Genomic DNA, 14466 nt, shown 5'->3' with positions numbered 1-14466 from the left:
TTGCAAAGATATTTCAGTAGGTGTCAACTTATTCAAATCAAGTCTACGATATAAAGAGAGAGGCATAACACTAACACCAGCTCCAAGATCACATAAAGCAGTTTTAACATAATTTCTTTTAATGGAGCATGGTATAGTGGGTACTCCTGGATCTCCTAACTTCTTAGGTATTCCAGCTTTAAAAGTATAATTAGCAAGCATGGTGGAACTTTCAGCTTCCAGTATCTTTGTTTTATTAGTAACAATTTCTTTCATGTACTTAGCATAAGGATTCATTTTAAGCATATCAGTTAATCGCATACGCAAAAATATAGGTCTAATCATTTCAGCAAAGCGCTCAAAATCCTCATCATCCTTTTTCTTGGATGGTTTGGGAGGAAAAGGCATGGGTTTCTGAACCCATGGTTCTTTTTCTTTACCATGTTTCCTAGCAACAAAGTCTGTCTTATCATAACGTTGATTCTTTGATTGTGGGTTATCAAGATCAACAACAAGTTCAATTTCTATATCATTATCATTGCTGGGTTGAGCATCATCATGAACATTATCATTAACATTATTACTAGTTTCAGGTTCATTACCAGATTGTGTTTCAGCATCAGAATAGAAATATCATTTGGATTCTCAGGTGTTTCAGCAATAGGTTCACTAGAAGCATGCAAAGTCCTATCATTTTTCTTTTTCTTCCTTTTAGAAGGACTAGGTGCATCTATATTATTTCTCTGAGAATCTTGCTCAATTCTCTTAGGGTGGCCTTCAGGATACAAAGGTTCCTGAGTCATTTTACCAGTTCTAGTAGCCACTCTAACAGCAAAATCCTTATTCTTACTATTCAATTCATTGAGCAAATCATTTTGAGCTTTAAGTACTTGTTCTACTTGAGTGGTAACCATAGAAGCATGTTTACTAATAAGTTTAAGTTCACCTTTGACATTAGCCATATAATCACCCAAGTGTTCAAGCATATCAACACTACATTTTAATTCTCTACCAAAATAAGCATTGAAGTCTTCTTGCTTAACCATAAATTTATCAAACTCATCTAAGCATGGGCTAGCAAACTTAGTAAATGGGATTTCAGCTTTATCATATCTATAGAGAGAATTTACCTTTACTGCCTGTGTCGGGTTATCAAGACCATGTGTTTCTTCAATAGGAGATGGATTAAAATTATGCATTTCTTCGACAGGCGGTGAATTAAGACCATGTATTTCTTCAATAGGAGGTAAATTCTTAACATCTTCAGCTTTAATACCCTTTTCTTTCATGGATTTCTTTGCCTCTTGCATATCTTCAGGACTGAGAAATAGAACACCTCTCTTCTTCGGAGTTGGTTTAGGAATAGGCTCAGGAAGTGTCCAATTATTTTCATTAGTCAACATGTTATTTAATAGAATTTCAGCTTCATCCGGTGTTCTTTCCCTGAAAGCAGAACCAGCACAACTATCTAGGTAATCTCTGGAAGCATCAGTTAGTCCATTATAAAAGATATCAAGTATTTCATTTTTCTTAAGAGGATGATTAGGCAAAGCATTAAGTAATTGGATAAGCCTCCCCCAAGCTTGTGGGAGACTCTCTTCTTCAAGTTGCACAAAATTATATATATCCCTTAAAGTAGCTTGTTTCTTATGAGCAGGGAAATATTTAGCAGAGAAGTAATAAATCATATCCTGGGGACTACTACACATACAGGATCAAGAGAATTAAACCATATCTTAGCATCACCCTTTAATGAGAACGAAAATATTTTAAGGATATAAAAGTAGCGAGTTCTCTCATCATTTAGGGGAAAACTTTGTTTTTGCCACTCTAGTTTTTGCCAACTTTGCTTATGCCACTCTAGAATTTGACATCTCGCTTTTGCCACTCTTAGCTTTTGATAATACATCACTTTTGCCATTCTGTGGCAAAAACAATAATTTTTCATTTCACTTTTGCCACTCTTAGCTTTTGACATGTATCACAATTGCCACTCTAATTTTTTTGCTTTTGCCATGGAATGGCAAAGGTGATATATTGTCAAAAGCTAAGAGTGGCAAATGTGAAATGTCAAATTCTAGAGTGGCATAAGCAAAGTTGGCAAAAACTAGAGTGGCAAAAACAAAGTTTTCCCTTTATTTAGTAAGATGTGCCACAACAGTTTCAAATTCATAGCCATACAAAGATCAGATTCAACCAAAGTAATTATATCAGGATCAACAGAGAATTCATAATCCTGATCAGTAACACAGATAGGTGAAGTAGCAAAAGCAGGGTCAGGTTTCATTCTAGCATTAAGGGATTGCTGCTTCCATTTAGCTAATAACCTTTTTAGATCATATCTGTCATTGCAAGCTAAAATAGCTCTAGTAGCTTTTTCATCCATAACATAAACCTCAGGAACAACAGGCAATTCATATTTATTAGGGGGAGAGTCTTCATCATCACTTTCATCAATATTATCAGTTTCAATAATTTCATTTTCTCTAGCCTAGCAAGTTGTTCATCAAGAAATTCACCAAGTGGCATAGTAGTATCAAGCATAGAAGTAGTTTCATCATAAGTATCATGCATAGCAGAAGTGGCATCATCAATAACATGCGACATATCAAAATCAATAGCAGAAGCAGGTTTAGGTGTCGCAAGCTTACTCAAAACAGAAGGTGAATCAAGTGCAGAGCTAGATGGGAGTTGCTTACCTCCCCTCGTAGTTGAGGGATAAATCTTGGTTTTTGGATCTTTCAAGTTCTTCATAATGATAAGCAGATATAAATCCCAAGTGACTCAAAGAATAGAGCTATGCTCCCCGGCAACGGCGCCAGAAAATAGTCTTGATAACCCACAAGTGTAGGGGATCGCAACAGTTTTCGAGGGTAAAGTATTCAACCCAAATTTATTGATTCGACACACGGGGAGCCAAAGAATATTCTCAAGTATTAGCAGCTGAGTTGTCAATTCAACCACACCTGGAAACTTAATATCTGCAACAAAGTATTTAGTAGCAAAGTAATATGATAGTAGTGATAACGGTAGCAAAAGGTAATGATAACAAAAGTAATGTTTTTGGTATTTTGTAGTGATTGTAACAATAGCAACGGGAAAGTAAATAAGCGAAGAACAATATATGGAAAGCTTGTAGGCAATGGATCGGTGATAGAGAATTATGGCGGATGCGGTTCATCGTATGACAGTCATAACCTAGGGTGACACAGAACTAGCTCCAATTCATCAATGTAATGTAGGCATGTATTCCGAATATAGTCATACGTGCTTATAGAAAAGAACTTGCATGACATCTTTTGTCCTACCCTCCCGTGGCAGCGGGGTCCTAGCGGAAACTAAGGGATATTAAGGCCTCCTTTTAATAGAGTACCGGACCAAAGCATTAACACATAGTGAATACATGAACTCCTCAAACTACGGTCATCACCGGGAGTGATCCCAATTATTGTCACTTCGGGGTTGCCGGATCATAACACATAGTAGGTGACTATAGACTTGCAAGATAGGATCAAGAACACTCATATATTGATGAAAACATAATAGGTTCAGATCTAAAATCATGGCACTCGGGCCCTAGTGACAAGCATTAAGCATAGAAAAGTCATAGCAACATCAATCTCAGAACATAGTGGATACTAGGGATCAAACCCTAACAAAACTAACTCGATTACATGATAAATCTCATCCAACCCATCACCGTCCAGCAAGCCTACGATGGAATTACTCACGCACGGCGGTGAGCATCATGAAATTGGTGATGGAGGATGGTTGATGATGACGATGGCGACGGATTCCCCTCTCCAGAGCCCCGAACGGACTCCAGATCAGCCCTGCCGGGAGTTTTTAGGGCTTGGCGGTGGCTCCGTATCGTAAAACGCGATGAATCCTTCTCCTTTATTTTTTCCTCCCCGAAAGTGAATATATAGAGTTGGAGTTGAGGTCGGAGGAGCTCCAGGGGGGCCACGAGGTAGGGGGCGCGCCTAGGGGGGCAGGCGCGCCCCCCACCCTCGTGGCTAGGGTGTGGGCCCCCTGGTCTTGATCTTTTACCAGTATTTTTTATTATTTCCAAAAAGATGCTCCATGGAGTTTCAGGTCATTCCGAGAACTTTTGTTTCTGCACATAAATAACAACATGGCAATTCTGCTGAAAACAGCGTCAGTCCAGGTTAGTTCCATTCAAATCATGCAAGTTAGAGTCCAAAACAAGGGCAAAAGTGTTTGGAAAAGTAGATGCGACGGAGATGTATCAAAGACCTCGGTGAAGCTGCTTATATATTGGGCATCAAGATCTATAGAGATAGATCAAGACGCTTAATTGGACTTTCACGAAGCACATACCTTGAAAAACTTTTGAAGAAGTTCAAAATGGATCAGTCAAGCAAAGGGTTCTTGCTTGTATTACAAGGTGTGAAGTGGAGTCAGACTCAATGCCCGACCACTACAAAAGATAGAGAGAAAATGGAAGTCATTTCCTATGCCTCATCCATAGGTTCTATCATGTATGGAATGTTGTGTACCAGACCTGATGTGTGTCTTGCTATAAGTCTAGCATGGAGGTACCAAAGTAATCCAGGAATGGATCGTTGGACAGCGGTGAAAAACATCCTGAAGTACCTGAAAAGGACTAACGATATGTTTCTCATTTATGGAGGTGACAAAGAGCTCGTCGTAAATGGTTATGTCGATGCTAGCTTTGACACTGATCCGGATTACTCTAACTCACAAACCGGATACATATTTATATTGAATGGTGGAGCTGTCAGTTGGTGCAGTTCCAAGCAAAGTGTCGTGTCGGGATCTACGTGTGAAGCGGAGTACATAGCTGCTTCGGAAGCAGCGAATGAAGGAGTCTGGATGAAGGAGTTCATATCCGATCTAGGTGTAATACCTAGTGCATCGGGTCTAATGAAAATCTTTTGTGACAATACTGGAGCAATTGCCTTGGCAAAGGAATCCAGATTTCACAAAAGAACCAAACACATCAAGAGACACTTCAACTCCATCCGTGATCAAGTCAAGGAGGGAGACACAGAGGTTTGCAAAATACATATGGATCTGAATGTGGCAGACCCGTTGACTAAGCCTCTTTCACGAGCAAAACATGATCAACACTAAGACTCCATGGGTGTTAGAATCATTACAATGTAATCTAGATTATTGACTCTAGTGCAAGTGGGAGACTGAAGGAAATATGCACTAGAGGCAATAATAAAGTTGTTATTCTATATTTCCTTATATCATGATAAATGTTTATTATTCATGCTAGAATTGTATTAACTGGAAACTTGATACATGTGTGGATACATAGACAAAACACCGTGTCCCTAGTAAGCGTCTACTAGACTAGCTCGTTAATCAAAGATGGTTAAGTTTCCTAACCATAGACATGTGTCGTCATTTGATGAACGAGATCACATCATTAGGAGAATGATGTTATGGACAAGACCCATCTGTTAGCTTATCATGTTGACCATTCAGTTTTTTTGCTATTGCTTTCTTCATGTCAAATACATATTCCTTCGACTATGAGATTATGCAACTCCCAGATACCGGAGGAATACCTTGTGTGCTATCAAACATCACAATGTAACTGGGTGATTATAAAGATGCTCTACAGGTATCTCCGAAGGTTTTTGTTGGGTTGGCATAGATCGAGATTGGGATTTGTCACTCCGAGTATCAGAGAGGTATCTCTCGGCCCTCTCGGTAATGCATATCATAATAAGCCTTGCAAGCAATGTGACTAATGAGTTAGTTGCGGAATAATGTATTACAGAACGAGTAAAGGGACTTGCCGGTAACAAGATTGAACTAGGTATGTAGATATCGACGATCAAATCTCGGGCAAGTAACATACCGATGACAAAGGGAATAACGTAATGTTGTCATTACGGTACCGATAAAGATCTTTGTAGAATATGTAGGAACCAATATTAGCATCCAGGTTCCACTATTGGTTATTGACCGGAGAGGTGTCTCGGTCATGTCTACATAGTTCTCGAACCCGTAGGGTCCGCACATTTAACGTTCGATGACGGTTTTGTATTATATGATTTATGTGATTTGGTGACCGAATGTTGTTCGGAGTCCCGGATGAGATCACAAACATGACGAGGAGTCTCCAAATGATCGAGAGGTAAAAATTGATATATAGGACGATGGTATTCGAACACCGGAAGTGTTCCGGGGGTACTAGATACATATCGGGTAACCGGAAGGGGTTCCGGGCATCCCCGGCAACTACATGGGCCTAATAGGCCAAGAGGAGGATAGACCAGCCCCTAAGGGCTGGCGCTCCCCATGTAGGCCAAAATAGGAGGGGAAGGAAAGAGGAGAAGAGAGAAAGAAAGGGGAGGGATTCGGCCTCCCCCTTCCTTCCCTCCTCCCTCCTTCCCTCCTCCCTCCTCCTTCCTTCCTCCTTCAGAAGTTATGGTAGGGGGGATTGCACTAGGGCCCCAAGTAGGATTCTGCTACTTGGGCACCCCTTGGCTGCTCCCTCTCCCTCCCACCTATATATTTTTGAGGGGGGAGGCGCCTAGAATACACAACAACATCTGTTAGCCGTGTGCGGTGCCTCCATCCACAGATTACACCTCCGGTCATATCTTCGTAGTGCTTAGACGAAGTCCTGCGCGGATCACTTCACCATCATTGTCACCATGCCATCGTGCTCACGAAACTCTCCCTCGACACTTTGCTGGATCGAGAGTTCGAGGGATGTCATCGAGCTGAACGTGTGTAGAACTCAGAGGTGCCGTACGTTCGGTGCTTGATCGGTCGAAACGAGAAGAAGTTCGACTATATCAACCGCGATGTCAAACGCGTCCGCTTTCGATCTACGAGGGTACGTGGACGCACTCTTCCCCTCTTGTTGCTATGCATCTTCTAGATAGATCATGCGTAAGCGTAGGAAAATTTTGAAATTGCATGCTACGTTTCCCAGCATCACCCGTACCCATACCCGCTAGTGGGTACAGATTTTTCTCATACCGGTCGCCCGACAGGGTAAATGGGTACCCGTGGGTAAAAATACCCATGTTCGCATATATCAATTTGAGCGACACATAACAATAAACAACAAGAGACAATCATAATTTGTAAACAATGACACATAATAACATCAATACATAGTTATAAACAACAACACATCATAAACACACCTCATTTTATAAAGATCAACACTTTCTTGTAAACAACAACACATCAAAATATCAACACACAGTCATAAACAACAGTACATAATCATACATTTTTAAGTTCACAAACTCATGACAAAGGGTAGCGGTAATTTTTCCGTACTTGTTCGATTTTATAAGGGTACATGGGCATGTGGGTATTGGTTATATGATCCCATACCCGTACCCGTTCTATCCGATGGGTTTGAGATTTCCCTATTTACATACCCATGGGTAGCTTTTTGTCCCGTATCCTTACCCTAATAGGGTTTTTATCCGCATGGTACGTGGGTAATGGGTACCCATTGCCATCCCTAGTAGTGGGCTGCATCGAGACACCCCAGGTAATGCCATGGGAAAGCTCCTAATTAACGTATGTAGCGTCGGTTTCCCCTGTTGGCCCTCATTAACGTTCCGTCTGGGTCGAGTCCCATTTTTTTCCTGCGCTCGCCCCTTCGTTCGCTAGCTGCTCATGGTTCCCTTTCTTTCACCCTGCTTCTCGTTCGCTCACTCGTCACATGCACGCTAACCGAAGAGGTTCGCCCACTGCTCAGTAGCTATTGGTTCAAGAAAAAAGCAGTAGATACTGGTTTAAGTAAAAACACTCCCCAACTTTTTATGAATCAAAGAAAAATCTTCACAGATCTAATGAAAGATCACGATGTTCAAACCATTTTTTAAGTTCACAAATTTATAAAAAGTTCGTGAATTAAAAAGTTCGCGAGTTCAAAAAAAGTTCGCAAATCCGACAAAAGTTCATGAATTCGAAAAAAGTCCATGTAAAATTTGATAAAATTTCATGATATTCAAAAATGGTTTTTTAATTTTAATTTGAAAAAAGTTCACAAATTTGAAGTTCATGAATTTAAAAAAAGTTCAGAAAAATTGAAAAAAACCATGAATCTAAAAAGTGTTCATGAATTTGAGAAAATGGGTTCACGAATTTAAAAAAAATCATGAATTTGAATTATTTTCATGAAATTGGAAAATTTCAACAATTTGGAGAAAGTTTGTGAATTTTTAATGTTCATGAATTAAAAAAATTATGAATCAAGAAATAAAAATAAAAAAGGAAAAACTGAAATAAGAAACAAAAAAGATAAAGGAAAAGGAAAAGAAAAAATAGAATAAAACGAAAAACCAATTGGAAGCTTGTGAGCTTCCCAAAACCTACGGAAAAACCAGAACGGTTCAGCTTTATGGGCCTGTCCAATTGATTCTAGCGTGGGATTTGGGGTGAGAGCTGTGTACCAGATTGTTAGTAAGGGGCGCATAAGGCGCCGAATAGGTTTTGAAATGCACAGTTACTTTTACGCCTTCGGCTATATGCATTAGGATAAAATTTTGTGATCAAATTTGATATTCGAATTCTGGGGTAAAGTTGTATCTTCTTCGGAGAAAAGAGAAAATTCTTCGAGTTAGGTTGTGTTCGGCAATCCACCGCTCTGTCATCAGAAAGCGAAGCGCGTGGAGCAGCTTGTTTGCCGCTCTTCATATTTGTACTGTATGCCGCTCCGCTCCGCGACGGAGTTACGGAGCGGAGGGATTGCGAAGGGAGCCTTAGATGGCAAATTTGAAAATGTTTGCAGCTTCTTATTTTCTTCCAGGCTAATTATCGCAGAAAAGAAAAACTCAGCATCGCAACTACCACCCGGCAGCCAGAAGCGACCCGCGATTGGCCCGACGGTCGTCTGTCCCACCTGTCAGCGGCCGAGCAGCGCACCTTCACACCGGTGACAACGCGCGTGGCTTGCAGGAAGACCACGGCCGCAGCAGCCTCTGCTCTCTCGCGTCTCAGCCCCTCTCCGACGATTCGAAGCCACTTCCGATGCCGGCGACCGCCTGCGGCGCCTGCGCGGCTGCCTTTCCCTCCTCCGCCCACGGTCATGGCCCTCCGCCGCCTTCCGGGAGCATACGGAAGCTCGTCTCGCCCACCCCCAGGCGGCTAGGGCACCGACTGGCCGCTCCCATGGCCTCCACCGTCGACTCGCCCGGCAGCTCCTCCGACTTCGCCAAGCGCATGGACCGCGCCTGGCTCATCTCCAAGGTGCGCGCCTGAATCTCTGCTCCAATTTTCTCTCCGCGTTGATGCTTGCTTATCGATGCCTTAACTGCAATAGGCAAATTGTGGCGAATTTCTCGCGCGAATCTGCTCAATTAAACACTCCTTTTTGAAAACTTTGTTGGTTGTCTGATAAATTCAGTGGCGCAAGATTCCAGGATTCATATAGTTTGTTGACGGTGTTGAATGGCGAACTCTGTATTTGGAATCATTGGTTCAGTTGTGCTTGCTGCACCTCTGCAACTACTTATTAAATACCGCAGTAATAAGTGCAATACTAGGACTTATTTCTAACAAAGTTTTGACAAGTGCCTGTGTACTTGTATATGTTGAGTAAATAGGCAATTTTTTGACTAATTTAATCCATAGATAAATCGCTAGCATGGCATTGACAGAATTAACGACATACTGATTCTAATCTAGACAAGCACGTATTATGCAAACAATAGACACATCTACACATAATGCTAGTACTGCTAATACGAAAATAAATAGGAGCGGGATAAACGTGTTATACCCTCCAGTAGACCAGGCAGAAGCCGCGGCGGCGGTGGCAGCAGCGGCGTCGTCAGCTACCTTCTTGTCGGCCTCGAGCTTCTCGGCGGCGAGACGGTCGGCTTCGGTCTGAGACATGGTGTTGACGAAGACGACACGGACGTAGAGGAAGTAGCGGATCAGAGGCGAGCAGTCGCGTGGTCGCTTTCCAAGAACCTATTCGCCCCTCTCCCGTATAGGATTCGGAGAGGCGGGGTTTCGGAGACCTGCTCTCCTGTCGACCGTGTACGCGGCGGATGGGGTGGAGTCACCGGCGCCAGGGGCAGCAAAGGAATGACGGTGGGCGTAGTGCGTGGAGCAGATGTGATCTATTCGTGGCAGCTAGGGTTAGGAGACACCTCACACTTATATAGGCGCAGCCACGTGGAGAGACTTGGGCTCGACCCACGCCCGAGTCCGTGACAGCCCACGATCCGACGTCTCAAATCGTGTCCCAGCTATCAGAAGACTCTCCGTTACTGACTGGCAAAAATAAGCGCATAGGTGTGAGCTCGGCTCGGCTCATTCCCGCAACCTGCGGCGCGTCGTACGAGGCGTGGCGAGGCGGGTGGCGGGGGAGGAGTGTGCGAGGGCCTCTTCTCTTCTCAAGGTCCAATAGCATGTGGAAGAGAAACCCTTATAAGGAGGTCCAACTCCTCTCCATCTTCTGAGGTGGGACCAAACTTCCTAGTAAACCTAGTGCCACTAAACCCACATGGGCCCTTAGAGATTTTCAAAAATTGTTAGTTGGGCCCTAGGCTATATTTGGAATTACACAAAAAAGATTTTTCATCGGAAAGAGGTCTACGAAGACCTTTGGGAAAACGTCGACGTTTGCTGGCTTATTTGGCAAAGAAAAATAGAGTATGTCATAAGAAATTAATCAGTCGGTTGAATATTCGGGAGCTGTAATTTATGCCTAGGGCCCATCTAACAATTTCTGAAAATCTCTAAGGGCCCATGTGGGTTTAGTGGCACTAGGTCTAGTGGGAAGTTTGGTCCCACCTCAGAAGATGGAGAGGAGTTGGACCTCCTTATAAGGGTTTCTCTTCCACATGCTATTGGACCTTGAGAAGAGAAGAGGCCCTCGCACACTCCTCCCCCGCCACCCGCCTCGCCACGCCTCGTACGACGCGCCGCAGGTTGCGGGAATGAGCCGAGCCGAGCTCACACCTATGCGCTTATTTTTGCCAGTCAGTAACGGAGAGTCTTCTGATAGCTGGGACACGATTTGAGACGTCGGATCGTGGGCTGTCACGGACTCGGGCGTGGGTCGAGCCCAAGTCTCTCCACGTGGCTGCGCCTATATAAGTGTGAGGTGTCTCCTAACCCTAGCTGCCACGAATAGATCACATCTGCTCCACGCACTACGCCCACCGTCGTTCCTTTGCTGCTGCTGCCGCCGGTGACTCCATCCCGTCCGCCACGTACACGGTCGACGGGAGAGCAGATCTCCGAAACCCCGCCTCTCCAGATCCTGTACAGGAGAGAGGCGAATAGGTTTTTGGGAAGCGACCACGCGACCGTTCGCCTCGGATCCGCTACTTCCTCTACATCCGCGTCATCTTCGTCAACACCATGTCTCAGACCGAAGCCGGCCGTCTCGCCGCCGAGAAGCTCAAGGCCGACAAGAAGGCAGCCGACGACGCCGCTGCTGCCACCGCTGCCGCGGCTTCTGCCTAGCCTACTGGAGGGTATAACACGTTTATCCCGCTCCTGTTTATTTTCGTATTAGCAGTACTAGCATTATGTGTAGATGTGTCTACTGTTTGCATAGTACGTGCTTGTCTAGATCAGAATCAGTATGTCGTTAATTCTGTCAATGCCATGCTAGTGATTTATCTATGGATTAAATTAGTCGAAAAATTGCCTATTTACTCAACAGTATACACTTCGTGGGAAAGTTCTCAGATGTTGATCTGCTTCAAACACGTTAGTTTGGGAACTTGGGATCCCTTGCTAGTTTTGTTTGTTGATGAGGTGAATCAAGTGCTTGCAGACACTGTTGCCCCTAAAGCTGTCAGTATTTTGGAGTGCATGCATCAGACATAGTGGTGATTCTGTTAGAATGAGCTGTTCCAGACAATCACCAAATGTGTATGTACTTTATGTGAGCTTTGAACAGCTTGATTCTGCATTGCTAGTTACAACTAGTTACCCATGTCGTAAAGAGGTACTAATTGATCAGTCGTGTAGTTCTGCATAGGGCGGTAGTGTAGCGGTAGGCTTATTGCGGTTGTTCCACTTTGAATCATGTATTCTACCAGGAATCCTTCTGAAATAAAAGGCGGATGTTCCAGGAATACAACTATAGAGGAGTGCTTATATCCTTTCTCACTGTTCTGTGAACTAATTCTTTTTTTGGATTTTAAATTTTCTTTTGAACGGTTCGAGTCCTGCAAACAGCCTCTTGCAGAAATGCAGGGAAAGGCTGCGTACAAAAGACCCAAAGCGGTCGGACCCTTCTCTGGACCCTGCGCAAGCTGGAGCTACATGCACCGGGCTGTCCTAACGGTTCTGTGCACTAATTCTAAAGCACCTGTCATTCATTAATGCTAAGGATAGATTAATAACTTAAACAGAAGGCTTGGGAATTTCTCGCGCGAACGTACCGAATTAAATACTCCTTTTGGAAAACTTGGTTAGGTTTTCCCATACATTCGTTTGGCGCAAGAGTTCAGGATTCATATATTTTATTGATGGTGTTGGCTGGTGAATTCTGTATTTGGAATCATTGGTTCAATTAAGCTTGCTGCACCTCTGCAACTAACAAAGTTTTGACTCTGCTTCAAACATGTTAGTTGGGAACTTGTGATCCATTGTTAGGTTTGTTTATTAGGGTGAATGAAGCGTTTGCAGACACTGTTGGCCCTAGCTCTCAGAATTGTGGAGTGCATGTATCAGACATAGTAGTGATTCTAGAAAACTGAACTGTTTCACACAATCACCAAATGTGTATGTAGTATGTACTTTGTGTGAGCTACTGAGCTTTGAACAGCTTGATTATGTATGAGTAGTTGCAACTAGTTATCCATGTAGTAACTAAAGAGGTACTAACTGCTAACTCACATAGTTTTGCAGAGGGCGCTAGTGTAGTGGTAGGCTTATTGGCGCTGGTCCATCTTGAATCATGTATTCTAACAGGAATCCTTCTCAAAGTAAATGCTTGCAGATTCTGTTAATATAATGGACAACGATCTAGTTTGACATGATGGACCAGGAAACGGGAGTGCCACAGTTTGTTCACATCTTGTCTAAAACTGGAGCTAGGGAACAATGTATGATGTAGGTTCTTTTGAACGGGTATATGATGTAGGTTGTACATTGTTTTAATATGCTTTAGAAGAAATATATGGTTTACTTGCATTTGTCTTGCATAAAAGGCAACCAGGATAAGTGTTATGGTTTCTTCTTTCTTGTAGTTCCATCTTGTGATTCTGGTAATAGGAAAACAAAGTCAAACTGCAGCACGGTTACACAATTTTTCATTCTTCTTACAACATTACCCTTTGCTGTAATCTTACATTCATGTTGTGGTGATATGCAGCAACCAAGTCCGACTTCTTGTTCATCTTGTCAATCCACTGGCGATGTGGAGTGCAGGTGGTGTGCAGGCACGGGCTTCTTTATCCTTGGCAACAATATGTTGTGTGAAGTACCCTCGAAAAATACAAGATGTGTGATTTGCTCTGGAAAGGTAGTGTAACTACAAGTCTATAACTTGTTCTATGTCGTACATGATCAAATCCTGCATTTGCGTTTGATGTCATGACTATTTCATGTGGAAAAAAAACAGTAAAATGTTTGATATTGATACAAAAATTTACCTGACTAGATGGTAGTAGTATGTTACTCCCTCCGCCCCAAAATAAGTGACTCGACTTTGTACTAAAGCTAGTACAAAGTTGAGTCACTTATTTTGGGACGGAGGGAGTATATTATTGTAGCACACATTACATATTCATTTGATTTCAGGGCTTTTCACGTTGTGCTGATTGCAAAGGAACTGGGTTTCGCGCCAAGTGGCTTGAAGAGCCCCCTGTTGACAAATGAACAGCAGAAGTCAACCATAAACTTTACTATTTTACAGGAAACCTGGCAACTGTATGTACCTCTGTCCAAATTCCTCTGTTTGTAAACGATGGCAAAGTAATCATTTTGTGATTGCGTTGATTCCATCAGTGAGGCGAAATAGTGTCAGTTTTTCAATATATCTTTTGTGTAAGAATGTGCATAATCTTCCTAGCTCCCGTCTCATCATACCCCTTTAACCAAGTGCTACCTTGTCTCCAAAGCAGAGGTTGATCTGTTGCTGCAGAGGGTGTTTCGGAATTTTTGCATCAATGATTTCGACTTGTTTTAGTTCATTTTTCCCTTCCCCTCATAAATTGCCAATCTGGGAAATAAAGCATGGGTGGCAAATGACATTATCAATTGGGGCTTTTCTGTTTAGGGGTTTTCGAATGGTGCAGCAACATTTATATATTTTCCTTGTGATGTACTGATGTTTTCATATTTTGGAATTAATCCATGCTCCGATTTCTCTCTGTGCACCGGGGATGATGTCGAGGCAGTACTGTGGCCGGAGTAGTGTAGGGGTCTGGCGTACAGAGGGAGCTGGGGATTGACAGAAGCAGAGGATCAAAATCTTGCCGGACCCTCTTACTCGTGGTGCCAGCCTTGTGAGGATGCAAGTGGCAACTGGCAAGGCAC

At 42.9% G+C, this 14466-nt stretch overlaps 1 protein-coding gene across 1 annotated transcript; it reads left to right on the top strand.

Annotated features, from left to right (window-relative positions):
- Positions 1–8860: 8860 nt before the first annotated feature.
- On the top strand, positions 8861–14115 carry LOC147971743 (DnaJ/Hsp40 cysteine-rich domain superfamily protein). Its single transcript, XM_087526304.1, has 3 exons — positions 8861–9204; positions 13301–13450; positions 13729–14115. Exons 1-3 carry the CDS (start codon positions 8986–8988, stop codon positions 13804–13806), a joined length of 447 nt encoding a protein of 148 aa, XP_087382430.1. The 5' UTR covers positions 8861–8985; the 3' UTR covers positions 13807–14115.
- Positions 14116–14466: the final 351 nt, after the last annotated feature.

Source organism: Triticum urartu, chromosome 5A (assembly GCF_056163025.1).
Source record: "Triticum urartu cultivar PI428250 chromosome 5A, HENAU_Tu73, whole genome shotgun sequence".
In the NCBI taxonomy this organism is placed as follows: Eukaryota; Viridiplantae; Streptophyta; class Magnoliopsida; order Poales; family Poaceae; genus Triticum; species Triticum urartu.
Note: the sequence above shows the minus strand (reverse complement) of the source record. Positions and strands in the feature narration are given on the sequence as shown.